This window comes from Arvicanthis niloticus, chromosome 6 (assembly GCF_011762505.2).
Source record: "Arvicanthis niloticus isolate mArvNil1 chromosome 6, mArvNil1.pat.X, whole genome shotgun sequence".
Classification (NCBI taxonomy): Eukaryota; Metazoa; Chordata; class Mammalia; order Rodentia; family Muridae; genus Arvicanthis; species Arvicanthis niloticus.
The window spans coordinates 79451570-79467336 of record NC_047663.1 but is presented as its reverse complement, the minus strand read 5'-3'; the positions used below and the strand labels follow the sequence as shown (position 1 = coordinate 79467336).

Here is a 15767-nt window from a genome sequence, read left to right as displayed (position 1 = left end):
TTTCTTGGTCAATTGTCATGCCTTCCTACCCCAGCCAGCTTCGGATATTCTGTTGCATACATCTCCTTGTTAAAGCCATTTCACACACACGGCACTATAGAATGTGTAGTCTTTGGGAAGTTCACCCATGCTTGGTTTATGTCTGAACACTGTTTCATTATATGGCCTTATCACACAGTCCATTTTTAAGATGTCTATTCAGATATTTTCCTGTTTGGGCGCTGCTGAATAATGCTGCTGTAAATGTGTGTGGGACCAGTTTTTAGGTGCTTAAAAGTGTCTTCTTACGGTTTCCACCAGTTTTAGTTCATGTTGCAATAGGAGTATTTTAGAAGAGAACATCAATTGAGAAAATACCTTTATAGAATTGGTCTGTAGGCAAGCCTTTAGGGCTTCTTAATTGGTGAGGGGATGGTCCCAGTCCATTGTGAGCGGTGCCAACCCTGCAGTCATGGTCCTGGGTCTGTGTGAAAGCAGGCTGAGCAGGCCATGAGAAGCAAGCTAGTAAGCAGCACTGTCCATGGCCTCTGCATCAGCTTTTGCCTAATTCCTGCTGGGTTTGAGTTCCTGTCTTGGCTTCCCTCAGTGGACTGTGAGTCAGGTTATATGAGTTGGATAAACCTTTCCTCTCCAGATTAGTTTTAGTCATTGTGTCTCATCACAGAAATACTAAGCCTAGCTAAGACACTTTCATAGCAGAACATTTAGGTTATGTGCTAAGTCTTCAGTTTAATCATTTGAAGAACTGCCAGGTTGTTTTCCAAAGCAGCAGCTACCCATTTACCTGTGGTGTTCAGGGTGCTGGTTTCTCCACATCACTCCCTACGCTTATTCTTAGCTGGCGTTTCAAGTCTAGTCATTCTAGTGATAGTAACTAGTTTACTATCTTTGTGGATGTGAATACTTACATATGTTGTACACTTATTCATTGTTATGTTGAGGAGTGGGAGGTGGCATCCATGTTCCACAGTGTGCAAAAAAAGTTTCTGTCTTTACCGTGTAACTCTCAGGTGTTGGTGACAAGTCTGTTACCCACTGAGTCATCTCACAGGCCTTTTGTGGTTTTGATTTACGTTTCCGTGAAGGCAAGCTATAGCTAGTATTCTTGTGTTTATTGGATATTGTGTATCTTCCTTAAAGAGTGTTTATTCAAATCTTTTGCCCATTTTTAGATTGGGTTGTCTAATTGTTAAGTAGTAAATAATCTGGGTACATTTTATCAGTTATATGGTTTTTAAGTAATTTCCTGTGGACTTTATTTGGTTGTTGTTTCTGTTTTGTTTGAGATGTCTTGCCATGTAATGCAAACTGGCTATGAACTGGAATGCCTCCTGTATTAGCTGCCTCTGATCAGGGGTTGCAGGCACCCCACCCTTCATCCATTATTTTTACTGTCTTGCTAGTGTTTTTGGAAGATTTTTATTTTGGCAAAGTCTAGTTTATTGTATTGTCAGTGGACTATGCTTTTGGTGTCTTGTCTTCCCTTAAGAACTTTTATGGGAACTTCTGGTCGTAAAACTTTTTCCTTTGGCCGGGCAGTGGTGGCGCACGCCTTTAGCCCCAGCACTTGGGAGGCAGAAGCAGGTGGATTTCTGAGTTCGAGGCCAGCCTGTTCTACTAAGTGAGTTCCCGAGACAGCCAGGGCTACACAGAGAAACCCTGTCTTGAAAAACAAAAACAACAAAAACAAACAAACAAAAGAACTTTTTCTTTTGTCCTTATCTTAAGATTATATATATATATGTATTTTAAAAACCAAAGTTGTGGTTTTATTAAATAAAGGTGTTTTAATATAGACAATGCACAAAAGTTAAGAGAAGTGCTCAGAAAGATAGATATTCCAAAGCATAGATAGGCTTCTCAAAGAAAGGTCATGGATTGTTGAAAAAAAAAACCTGATTATGAGAAATAAGCACAGAGAAGCAGTGAGACTACCCAGTGTGGGTACGGGGCAGCTACTAATCGGATATTTTGCATTTACCTTTAACCTGTCTTTAACATAAGACATGTAATTCATTACATGAATTACATTAATTCATGTAAGCTAGAAAGCATGGGTGGAAATTTAGTATTTCTTGAAGGTGGATACCTACCCACTAGCTTCAGAATAATTTTATTGAAAAAACTAAGTAGATACCCTGTGCCAAAACATACATCAGTTCTATATGTATGTGAGTCTGGTATTGGACCCTTTTCTACTGAACTATGTGTCAAGCCGTCTGTTTGCCCGCAGCACACTACCTTGATTATCATAGACTTACAGTCCAAGGCTCAGAATTGAATAGCATGATTCCAACTATAGTCTTTTTCAAAGCTGCATTGACCTTTTAGTTCCTGTGTCTTTCTGAGTTCAGATCCATCCAATCTGTATCTATGAGAGATTTCACTGAGTAATGTGTTTTCTAGAGTAACATAACTTAGAGAGTGAATCTCTCTATATAAAAGGGATTTATTTGAATGGTGTACAATCTGTGGTCCATTTAGTCCAACATTGGATGGGAGGCCCAAGAACCCAGTAATTAGTTGTTCAGTCTACAAGGCTGGATGTCTCAGCTGGTCTTAAGTATACCTTGAAATTCCAAAAAAGTAGGCTGTAATGTCAGTGAAGGCATGGACTTGCTAGCAAGAACCAGAGCAGGCAGGCAAGAAGAGAGCAAGCTGCCTTCTGTCTTTTATGTAGGTTGCCAGCAGAAGGTGTGGTCCAGATTAAAGGTGGATCTTCCCACCTCAAAGATCCAGATTAGAAGTATGTCTTGTCACTTCAAATGATGTAATTTAAAAAAAAATCTCTCAGAGATGTTAATTCTCTCATAAATACAGATTGGACAGATCTGAATTCAGAAAGACAGTCAGGGTGGAATTTCCTAAGTCTTTCCAGTCTACAAGTAGAGTGTCTACACTGAGTCCCTTTGATTTCAGTTATTGGCATTTAATGTAGTTGTCGGTTTAAAGATCTTTGTGTCTTCATTCCCCCATAATCAATTTTAGGTGGAACAATTTAAAGTGCTGTTGATTTTTTGTTGTTGTTTTTGTTTTGTTTTGTTTTTCGAGACAGGGTTTCTCTGTGTAGCCCTGGCTGTCCTGGAACTCACTCTGTAGACCAGGCTGGCCTAGAACTCAGAAATCCTCCTGCCTCTGCCTCCCAAGTGCTGGGGCTAAAGGCGTGTGCCACCACTGCCTGGCTGCTCTTGATTTTATAATTTAGTATTATCCTGTATACAGACAGGCTTGATTTTAGTTTGTTGACTCTGTATTCTGTGGCTTTGTTAAATTCAGTTTGTGGGTTTTGCTTGGTTTGTTTTTGTGGATTCTTTTTGATTCCTTGAGTTTCCTGTGTAAATCAGTTTCATTTTACCATTTCTAGTTCATAGGCTCTCTCTCCCCCCCTCCCCCCTCCTCCCCCCGCTCTTCTGTGGTCTGTTTGCTTTGGAGATAGTCTTTAGGAAGTCTATGCTGATCTTGAAATGACTTTGTGGCTGAATTGTCCCGATCGCCTGCCTCCCAGGTATTGAGATTAGGGTGTATTAACATCTTCACCTTTCCTGATTATACTGGCTAGAGAAATTGATCAGCCTGGTATTAGCTGTGCCTAGGTGAACACATTGGTCATCATTATGTGGAATGCTACCTGCAGGGTGACCATGCTTCCTTTTTATCAGGCTGAACTTCAAGAAAGCAGGTAAAAGCCTTCTGTGATGGTGCACCAGTTTTTAATCCCAGCATTGCAGAGGCAGGTGGATCTCTGAAGTCAAGGCTAGCCTGGTCTACAGAGCCAGACAGCTACACAGAGGAAAACCTGTTTTGAAAAACAACAAAAGCAGACTAACAGAAAAAGAAATGAAAAATGTTGTTGAATACTAACAGATTATGTTTCTTTATCACCTGGTTTTGGACTAGGAAAATTATAAGCTTCCCAGTTAACACTGTAAAATGTAACATATTTTGTGATGACATGTTTGATAAAGACTACTTTGCTATTATAAAGAGGGAAAGTCCTTATATAATTCCCTCATGATAGCACAGAATATGGTTTGGATTATGTGGGTTACAATTTCACATGAATTAATTCTTCATTTTGGGACAATATGCAGAATCATAAGAGCAAAAGGCCTTGGAGTCAGAAATATGTGGATTTTAATGTTAACCCTTAGTACTTACTATCTATCTATCTATCTATTATCTATCTATCTATCTATCTATCCACAAAGTACTAATGACTTCTTGTGTCTGACGTATTTGGTAACTGATTATCTTCATTCAGTTTAGGACATACATGAAGTGGGTTATAGTTATACCAACAAATCACTGCCTGCCACAGTCATAAGATCAGAAATATCAACGATTTGTATGTGTATATCTTATATTTGGAAATACATAAAGTTCAAGTACTTGGAAAGTAGTGTCAATTACAATGGGCTATTGTCATTCCCTCACAATGCCTGCTTTATAACTCTCTCTAAATGCTCTAAGGAACTGGGTCCATTCACATTTCATCTAGGAAAGGATTCGAGAGGCCCCAAGGGACTACTGACAAAGGTGACTAGGGGAAGTCACTAGGATTTCTCGTGCTTTGAGAAAATGGGTTAAAAGCAAATGGGTTGGGGGTTGGATTTATTGTGCTTACACTTCCATATCACAGACCAGCATAGAAGGGCGTCAGGGCAGGAACTTAAATAGGCAGGCTCAGGCAAATGTCCAGGAGGAGTGCTGCTTCCTGGCCTGTTCCTTATGGCTTCCCTACGGGCCAATCCAGTGGAGGCATTTTCTCAGTTAAAGTTCTCTCTTCTAAGATGACGCTGGCGTGTGTGAAGCCGATATAAACTAGGTAGCACAGTTGTTTTCTGCAGGGTTGCGTCCACAGGAAAGCTTCCTATGTTCCAATAAATAATTTCTGTCCCGCGCTTAAGTGAATAACCTTAATTAAGCTCAGCAAGAAGTGCACACATACATTTTTATTGTTAATAACATCCATAGCACTGGTGGGTCTAAATGAAAAACCTGATTAACAATAATGCATACAAAATAGTGTTTCAGTGTACATTCGACCAACATACTTAACCTGTGTTTTTCTTTTAAAAATTAAAGTAACTGGGTGATGTTGACACTATACTTTCTGAGATAGGGTCTCACCATGTAGGCTTGGCTGGCCTGGAGCTTGCTATGAAGATCAGGCTGGTTCCAGTGTTGGAATTAGAAGTGTGTACCACCATACCTAGCTTGATAACTGTACTACTAAGAGATTTTGTGTCTGCTTCTGTGCATCTTAACTTTAGCAAAACTAATATACAGTACAAATAAAGCTTATTTCATAATAGTGCTAAAATATTGAAATCACAAAACAAAACCAGGGAAGGTTGCATTTCAATAATTTTATTGAAAGGTGTATTCAGAACATAACGGTAGTTGGTAAGTTTACTTCTGTTCACTCAAAGTCAATATTGTTTTCAAATCGAAGCATATAGGAAGAACTGAAATGTTCTCAGTGAAACGTGGTTTACAAAGGTTTAAGAATAAAATACACCCGTTCTTTGGTTTATTGTTCAGCTTCTCAATGGATAATTTTCTTCTCCATTACATGTCAGAATGGTTACAGCTATTCTAGATAGACTCAGGCTGTACAGGGCACTGAGGAGCTATCAATATTTTAACAGTGTAGATCATACATTCAAGGCCAGCATGGAGCATATGAACACAACCGTGGTGGTGTTATAATTATAGAGGTGCCTCTTCACTTCCCTTAAGACTTAAAGGAAGCTTTTGCAGATAAACTTGGTTTTTTTTGTTTTGTTTTTTAAACAAACAAACAAACAAAAACAAAAACAAAAACAAAATTCTACACTAGAAGCAGCAGCAGATTTATAGAAACAGTCTGTGGTTAAAAAAAAAAAAAAAATTCTGGAGTGTTTTATCAAGCCTAAACTAACATTAGTGCAATAAGTAAATTTTCAGAGTGATAATTCATCCAGTTATTGAGACAGTAGAAACAAATTTTCTCAAATGGGACTAGATTGAGGGAGCAATTCTGACGAATTTTTCTTTTATTATGGATACAAACACCTATTCTCTAGAAGAAATTTAAAGGTAACAAATTTTCAAAACTTGTGAAATCTGCCTTATATAAAACACCTACAATTTAAAATGTAATTCTCATAGCAATAAAAAAATCCGACCTCTAAATTAACTATTACTTGGTTATGGGTGCCAAGAAACCATTTATCACTTAAAATACCTCTTTCAATACCTTAAAAGTGCTTTAGTGAAATGTTGGTTTTGATGTAAGCCTCATTATTTAAACTTTGAGATTTAAATTAAGCACTTTACCATTTTTCATACCACCTAAGTATATACTGCTCAAATCTGGGAAGTTAGAGCAATGTTAAAATGAAGGATCACAGTTTTATTTCACATTTATGTCTTTAGCCTTGATTTGAATGCTTTGTGGGTGAATTCAAATCTAAGCATAGCTCTCCCAAGCCTAGAATCAGGAGTTTCCCCAACCGTGAGGCCATCCTGCCAACGCTAACATGGTAAGGTGCTGAGGTTTCTTAGAGTAAACCCTGTACCGTAGGAAACTCAGGTCAGAGCGGCAGAGAAAGACTTCAGGGACCGTTTTTGTTGCTGCTCCTACTGCAATCTCACTGCGTAGGCAAAGAACTCAACAGAAGAAATCTGCCTACAGACGGCAGGCTGCTAAATGTGAACAGTGATACCTCAGATGCATGATCAAATAGTTATTGCAGGGGGGTAGTAAGGCATGTGCAGAACTTGCCAAAGAACTTGGGAGTTTGTTCTCCCATGTGGGTCCTGAAGAATGAAGTCAGGATGTCAGGCTTGAGGGCAAGCACCCTTCCTTACCTTCTAAACCATCTTCCCAGCAGCATTTACACTTGATGTTTGGTTGTTTGTTTTGAGTGTTTTTGAGACTCGGTCTCTCCATTATGTAGCTCTCTAGCTGTCCTGGAATTCACTGTATACAGACCAGCCTGGCTTTGAACTCAAAGAGATCCACCTGCCTCTGCCTTTAATCCCTAGTGCTGGGATTAAAGGCGTGTGCCGCCATTAAAAAATTATTTTTTTTACCTTAAAAACATAAATCCTTGCTATGATTAAGAAATTTAGATGGCAAAAATGTATATGTATCAGAGACCAATTTTATATTTTCATGCATATATAATTACTTTGTATTAGTCAAACTGCTATAGAGGGAAAATATAGAATTGAGACACCCTGGCAGTTTCCAAAAACCCAAGGTGGGCATGCCTGTATTACTTTGTAAGACCAAGTTATACTTCACTTTCCTAATCAATGGACAGATTAAAATTTGTTCATATATGGGTCACATTTCTTGTTCTGCTTGGGCTTATGTAACGTATGTAGCTTATTTATAAGCTACAGTGGGGTGATAAGTAATTTAAGAAAGTGCTATTTTAGTAATTACTTTTAAAATTCAGGTTTGGAGGATTCTCTTTGCTATACTAATCCTTTGACTTAGCTTATATCTAGAGGTTTGATGCGTCCTTTATCTTAAGACTGCTATGCACTGTACACAGTGAATGCCTTCTAGTATTCTCTATCTAGATCAACAAACTCACTTTTCCTTTACTATTTTCATCCCATATGCTTTGTATTGAAGATAGTATTTCAATTCTTCAGTTGTAGCAGAAAATGATCACACTGGAAAATTTTCTGGATACAGAGAATAACAACCAGATTTACCAACTAACAAATGGTCTCAGGAATCGTTGGGAGGTGAGTTATTCTGTAATAACTGTGCTTCAGTTGCCGTGCCGTGCGCCCAGACACGATCCATTTCAATTTCTGACCGTTTGGTTTGGAGCACTTGTTTGATGAATATTCAGTCAAACACTTGGAAACAAGCTCTTGCCAGAAGGTCAGATCTCGGCCACTTATCTGTACATAAATTAAAAAAAAACACAAGTTAAAAACCCCACTGTAGTTATGGTAATAAATATATTTTCATTAAGATGTTTCACCATCCAAAGGGAGTTAAGGGAGAATCATTTAAGCTTCAGATGAACACACAGCCTCTTATTTTACTTTAGGAGGCACAGTGGATACATTTCTCTTGTAGCTTGCTAACAGGATCAGTGCTATAACCTTGGCATACCTTGGAATGTTTCTGAATACATTCTACTCCTTCTGTTAACTCCACATACTTCAGTGCTTGTATCTCCAAAGCAATGATAGACAGTGCCAGCACAGAAGGCTGAAAAAGATAAATAGAAAGTAAATGTCAACGGTAAAAATAGGTCTCTGTAATTAGGATTAATCACATAAAGTATGTACCTTTGCCTTAGAAAATATGATCCTGCAGTGGCATGCCTTCAGTTGGGCCTCCAGTCTCTCAAAATTCAGATCGTTTCTCCTTTAAAAAGAAAATGGGATTGATTTTATGTAGACAGTATTATATCAAGTTGGCAGTTTTAGAAATGTATTGAAGGCAGTTTTTAAAATAAAACTCATATACACTATAAAAATTTATTTTTAAGAAATGGAAATTCTCTTCTGTCAGTGACAGGAACTTCTTAAACAGGAGTTTTAAATGATTCTGGTCAAAAACCATTCCGTGAACAGTAAGTAATATACCACAAATACCATGATTTTATTTCAATAAAAATTCTGCATCTTTTGAATATATTTCTATAATTTATGTTAGATACTTATTTCTTAGGTTCTGTAGAGTAGAAACTTGCTGTAATCGTAAGGAGGAGCCTTCAGCAAATGACTGACAGGCATCTTTTCACTTCTGTTCGGCAGCAAAGTCCAAGGGACCACAAGTGCCATACACTTATTTTGATCAGAATTCTCTGATGAAAATCCCGATTTTATGCAACACCCAGACAGTATCCCTTTGATTTCCAAACGTGTTTTTGTTCAAAAAAGTTCACATACCTCTCAAATGGCAAGGTCTCTTGGATGAGTGAGTAATACAGCTGCAGAAATTGAAAGGCGGTAGTAGCTTTGACTTTCCAGCACACTTTCTCCAACACAATCTTTTCCATTCTCATCAGGTCTGAAACTGTGAACCTATACTGACTTATTCGGATCAAGTCCGTCGCCAGTGGAACATTCCTCTCCTCTTCAATCGATTTCACAGCCAAATAAAAGCAGCTCAGTCCGACACACCCAAGATGCTTCGCCTGTACCTACAAACACAACAGTGTCTTTAAGATGCCTCAGTAGAACACAAAGGCAACCTAGGACTCAAGAATCATTATGAAAATCTATCAAAGAGAAATATCTCAGTTACAACAGATTTAACATATTTTACTTTGACAGGAGCCTGATGGTCTTACGTGCCCTACATGAAGCCAGTGACTTTGGGTAGATAGGAAAGACAGCTTCAGTTTTAAGAGTTAAGCTTTGAAAGCCATATGAATATTTTGTCAGTTACTGGGAAATAACTATAAATGACCCTCCCCCTGACAATGCTTCCTTTTCTGTTGCATGCCTACTGGAGCTGGAAATGCCAGATGGCTAAAGAAATTAGAATTTTTATATGTGGGTAGTGATTAAGAAATATATCCTAATTCTTAATCCACAACCTACCATTTGGACGTTAACAGATTTAATTTGAAATCTGTTAAAATCTGTTTAAATCTACGGTTGTGAGTAGATGAATGGAAATATCCAGTCTGTCAAGAAAGGTTTTGATTGGGGCTAGTGTGGTGGCTCAGTGGGAAAAGAAGCTGGTTGCCAACCCTGATGATCTGAGAGTTCAATCCCCAAGACCCACAATAGTGGTCAGAGAGACCTGCAGTGGTCCTCACCTCCACAGAACTTTGGGAGTTCGTTCTCGGGTCAGAACTCAGATTTGACTATCTGAGGCGCGTACAGCAAGTACTCTTAGGTGTTCAATTATTTTGCTGGCTCAAGAAAGGTTTCTTAAATACAGCCAGCTTTCCTACTACTGGAGTACTACAATTAATTGCTTGATGGCAAATTACTTTCTACTTTCTGTATTCAACTAGCAAGTGATGTATCACTAGTCGTGATTATGAAAAGGTAGCATTGCCACATTGAAGGTGTTTTTGTATACCATCCCTAATCCAACAATTAGATGGCTCTTCCTTTTTTATTAATTTTAATATGTGTATATGTATGACTGTTTGATACATTTGTGCATGTGCCAGAGGAGGCTAGAAGACAGCATCAGATTTCGACTGTCCCCCTAGGTGTTGAAACTGAATTTAGGTCTTCTAGAAGACCAGCAAGCACTCCTAACCCCTGAGCCATTTCTCCAGCCCTCTGCAATTTGATCTCTTTGAACACACGGAGGAAAATTAAGCAATGAGATATTGGAACATCAACATACCTTCATTTTAGACAAGAATCTGTCCAGTAAATTCACAGCTAGGGAAAATGTCTCTGTGTCGAAGCCAAAGAACTGAGTTAGACTAAGTAGATCTTTCACTTCAAAATCCCGTAGTCTTGCAGTCATTCTGAGGCCATTATCATGGGCAGACTCAATTAGTTTCAAGCCGCAGACCTTTGGCTGACATCTAGACTCCTGTTCCAACAGGGTGTTCAGCTGGTGTAGCAGTTTCTGAGAGTCAGTTGTCAGTACTTCTATCATCTATAAATAGAACAAACCCAAAAAAAGAGCATAAGAACCCTTCCTGCCTAGCTACCTTTGCGCTGTGCCAAAAAGTGCTTTACAGTGCCCCCCTGGCCACCCCATCCCACCCCCGAAACTCCCTCCATTAAGTCTAAGACACTGCAAGTATTTTTACCTTCACCCAGTCGGTCACATTCCTAAATTCTGAGTTTGTATAGGACATGAACTATGACTTAAAAAAATTTTTATTTCCAACTTAAGGAAAGACTTCTTCATTGTTAGTACATGCCACAAACAGATACTGCCTCTTTCTGATACATCCAAACCAAAAGTCAAATGATAGTACATAATCTGCCATATATGTTAACAACGTGAACCTTCTTAGTTCCTTACCTGTGAAGCAGAAATAAGATTATTACCTAAGCTCCTATACTGGGTGTTGCTTAAATAGAGTCACAGAAACTGCTCAGCACATACATAGGTACCCAATTATTGCCAGATAATGAGCTTATTTCTACATCTGAGAAACAAGAGTGACAACATCTGTTTCTTGGAGTGACTGTGAATAACACACGATATGACTCAGTGTGGCGCGGTGTTTAGCACACAGTGCTCCTAATAGTCTAACGCCATTTAAAAACCAAAAGAAAAAGTTAGGTGAAGCTGGGAATCGCATTGGTGTAAGTATGTGTCATACTTCCTCTGAGTCCTGGGCACAATCTAAGCTCTGGATACAGAGGATGATCCTTCCCTGGTCAATTTAAAGATACGACAGATATAAGAGTCGTCTTGATGAAGAACCACTAACTCAGTTCACGGGGTGCAGGTTGGGACTAGGAGGCATGACACAGGAATACCGCTCTAGGCGCAGACTAGCCCGGGCTTGCGTTCCAGACTCCAGGGTTCCGTCTGTGGTCCACCCAATAGTCCCCTCTCACCTTGACAGCCACGTCTTCACCACGATGACCACCCACCCCGGGCCTGCTCTCAGCTCGCCCCACGTCCCCGATCCGACAGGCCGACTAGGGGGACGGACTCGCTGGGGGGCAAGTGAGCAGAGGCCCGGGGAGGGGCCGGCGTCCCGGTGGAGGGTCCCTCAGGGCCCTGACTAGGCGCTGCCTTCCTCGGGGTCAGCGCGCAGCAAAGGACTGCGCCCGGCCTGGGGGGAGGGGGGGGAACAGGCTGGGGACCTCGCTTGCTAGCTGGGACGCATTTTCGCCGCTGATTGGTGTGGTTCTTTTGATGGATGACTTCTGAGGAAGCTCGGCCAATCAGCACACACTTCCCATTGTCCAGACTTCAATTCTCCGCCCCCTTGAAGCCACACCCGACTCGCTCAGCCTCTCTCATTGGAGCATTTACGAACTGTTCTTCCTTAAGCTGCGGAACTGAATGTTCAGTGCCAAGGCTTGCCCGGGCAGGTCTGGCTGCTATTAGCCAGATTGGCCTGGATAGCGGACCAGAATGTACTGCGAGGGTTTTCTGTTTTGTTTTGTTTTGTTTTGCATTGTTTAAGTTTTTGCTTTTTTTCTTTTGTTGTCGTTCACTGAAGCTCTGTCCCCTCTTTCTAAAAACACAATGGCAAGTTAAAAAAGAAATGCTTCCGTTCTCTTTACAGATAATGAGATGGTAGGTTTCTCTTTAGTGTGGTTCATTACATTCCAGAGGGTTCTCTCTGAGTTTTGGAAATCAGTTCATCTTTATCTTATTTTGCTTTTTGAGAAACTTCTCAGATGTTACAACGAAGTTGGACTATATGTAGTTTCTTGGTCCTCAACTAGTTTTCTGAATTTGTTTTTGATGGATCAGGGTTGTAGCACCTTCATACCGTCATCAGTGGCTTAAAAATGACATGTGTTTGGCAGAAAACAGCAAAGAACAGTGCCGGGAAACCCTATCTGCATTGAGCAAAGTCTCGGGCTTCAGAATAGGGTGTGAAGGAACATTCTTACAAAATTAATCTCTATAAGCCTCTTCTCTACCAGGTTAACGGAAAAATAATAATCCTGAACTCTTGCTGGACTCCTTTCCGGGGTGGTGGGGAAGGGCGTGTCCTCAGGAGCAATGCACAGAGAGGTCACACACACGCACACGCACACGCACAGAGACAGAGAGAGGTTCTCAGCTCTCACGACTGCCCTGGGTGTGGGTGGCGGTGGGGTGAGGAGTTGAGGAGTTGAGGAGTTGGGGGTGGAGAGTGTGTGGGGGCGGGGTGTTCAGGACTTTGTCCAGGCCAGTGCATCTCATGAAAATAAGAAGGAGCCCCGAGCCAGCTGGCCACCCATAAAGGTCATTAACTAGATACAAGCGTTGTTTTATTTGAGACAAGGTCATTATGTAGTCCAAGTTGTCCTGGGACTCCTTATGTATGTAGGCTGGCTTTGAACTCAGATATCCACCTGTCTCTGACTCTCCTAGTGCTGGGATTGAAAACATGCACCATCAGGCCTGGCCTTTTCTCTTTAATTTTTTTTTTAAAGTTTTCGTTTTTAAAATTATGTCTGGGGTTGTGGGTGGGTGGGGTATGTACTCAGGAGTGTGGCTGCCGACCGAGACCAGAGATGTTGGATCTGGGGTTTCTGGCAGCCAGTGATGAGTTGACCAGGGAACAGTATTCATTTGAATTGGTTCTGTAAATCTACAAAAACAGTAAGCGCTTTGTGGTGGTGTGAATAAAAATAACCCCCATAAATTCATAGAGAGTGGGTGTGGCCATGTTGGAATGGGTGTGGCTCTGTTGGAGAAAGTGCTTCAGCAGCAGGTGGCTTTGAGGTCTCAAAACCAGGCCTCCTGGCTCACTTGCTCTTCCTGGTTCCTGTGGATCCAGAGGTAGAGCTCTCAGTTACTTCTCCAGGGCCATGTCTGCCTGCGTGCTGCAGTCCTTCCTGTCACGACGACAATAATGGACTAAACCTCTGAAACCGTAAGCCAGCCCCAAGGAAATGTTTTCCTTTATAACAGTTGTCGTAATGATGGTGTCTGTTCACCACAATAAAATCCCAACTAAGACATGCTCTAACCACTGAGCCATATCTCTCCTCCCTTTTCTTCATTTGAGTTTCTATCTTGGTTTCTCAAAAATAGGCAGTAAGAATATCTTATGTCTTATTAATAATCATATATAAGTGGGAGGATTAAATGCTGGAAAGCATGTGGTAAATGGTGACCTTCTATGATTACCTTAGTTTGTTCTTAAGGGCTTTATGTAAATAGTTGGCTCTGTTTATTCTCTTATCAAGTCTTCTTAGCCTAGAGAGAGTATTAGAGTGTTAGAACTGCTTAATGCTAATAAGAATTTTCAAATTACATTTGTTACTTTCTACATCTTATGCTTAAAATTCTCATTGAGAACTGTTGGCAGTACATTATGTGTTAAAAAAAAAATTTTTTTTTCCTCTCTCAGGATCCCATGTTTTTTTTTTTAACTCTCAATTCTTTACATGAAATTATTTCACTGACACTGAAGAAACAAATATAATAGGCATTCTTTGCTTATTTCTCCTCTGCTATTTCAATTTTTTAAAAAATGCAACAATATCCTCTATCAGGTCCCTATTGATATTGAGAAAACTGTGGAAAGATTGTAGGAGTCAGAAGGGATGGAGGACCAGGAGAACATGGCCCTCTGGATCATCTAAGCAGGACTCATATGGGCCATGGGCCCAGAGACTGAAGTAGCAGGCATGGGTCTGCCTGGGTCTGTACCAGGTTCTCTGTGTATATGTTATGGCTGTTAGCTTGGTATTTCTGTGAAGCTTTCAACAGGTGTGCCTCTGACTGTTTTTTCTGCTCTTGGGACTCTTCCTCCTATTGAGTTGCCAGCCTTTCTATAAGGGCTTTGCATTGTCTTGTTTTGTCATGTTTGGTTTTAGTCTCTTGGAGGCCTGCTTAGAGGCCATTTCCCTTAAGACAAAAAAATAAGGAATGAAACTTGGGCAGAGGGGAGGTGGGGGGAGCTGGGAGAAGTGAAGGGAGAGGAAACAGTGGGGTGTATTGTATAAGAGAAGAATCTATTTTTAATAATGATTTAAAAATATTTTTAAAAGCTTATAGTTAATCATGAGTTCTTATCAGGAAGTTCTCAAATGACTGACTTCTACATTGCTACCTTGACTCAATGATAAGTATTTTTTTTAATTGGATAATTTATTTATTTACATTTCAGATGTCATCCTCTTTCTCCATTTCCCCTCCCTAGAACTCCTTATCCCATCCCCCCTCCTCCTTTTTGCTTTTATACCATTTTAATTACATGCATGTATTAAGGTCAGATCTAGGTTGAGGGTCTAGCAATACAATAGATGCAAATAGTCAAGGAAGAAGCAAGACAATAAATGCAAATAGTCAAAGAACAAGCAAGACATTAAACACAATTCAGTGAACACTCCCGTGATCACAATTTCTAAGGGCTTATCAGGATGACCAAAATATCTGAGCCTACTTCCCTGTCCTATCCCATAACAGGGAGATTTAATCACGTTCTCTGCTATAGTCTAAAGAAGTGCTCTTGAACAACAGGAATTATAACAGGCAAGTCTGAAAGTGATGGGTTCATGTGACGGGTAGTGTTGTCATTGTGACAAAAATCTAGACTTGCCTAGGAGACCTATCTCTGGTCTTGCCTGCAGGGTATTATCTTGATTGAGTTAACCTAAGTATGAAGACCCAATTACCTGGGGCAGCACTGCTCCCTGCCTTGCATCCTGGAAGTGAAGAGAGGGGTGTGAGTGTCAGCAGGCACTCATGGCTCTCTACTTTCTTGACTGTAGATGTCAGGTGACCAGCTGCTTCAAGCTCCTATTGCCTTGTCCTCCCTGCCCTGATGGTGTACCTTGACCTGTGAGCTCAAATGAACCCTTTTCTCATTAAGTTGCCTCTGTAAGAGTACTTTTGTAACGGCAACAAGAATAACAACAACTACAAAAGGAAAAGAACAAAAGAAAGGCGAGAACAGAAGCCAACACAGCACCAACTGCTTCCCTGACTCAGGGAAATCTCTGATTGGTGCTGTATGCTTTCATCCCAGAAAGAGCTCTTCCTTCCTCCTGCACATGCAATATGCAAGTACTTTACTCTCTATTTGGTCCCCCTTATAAATACCCAAAACGTCTGGACATTAGCCCGTTCATGTCTGATGAAGGCCAAGGAGGCTGGGGTCCAGAAGAGCTTAGCTGACTCCCTTCGCTCT

General features: G+C 40.5%; 1 protein-coding gene across 1 annotated transcript; it reads right to left on the bottom strand.

The window, feature by feature from the left end:
- Positions 1 to 5354: 5354 nt before the first annotated feature.
- Ccng1 (cyclin G1) lies at positions 5355 to 11827 on the bottom strand. The gene is made up of 6 exons (XM_034505133.1): positions 11518 to 11827; positions 10337 to 10597; positions 8914 to 9167; positions 8308 to 8386; positions 8129 to 8227; positions 5355 to 7911 (listed from the first exon to the last, which is right to left on the bottom strand). Exons 2-6 carry the CDS (start codon positions 10595 to 10597, stop codon positions 7720 to 7722), a joined length of 885 nt encoding a protein of 294 aa, XP_034361024.1. The 5' UTR covers positions 11518 to 11827; the 3' UTR covers positions 5355 to 7719.
- Between the last annotated feature and the right edge of the window lie 3940 nt (positions 11828 to 15767).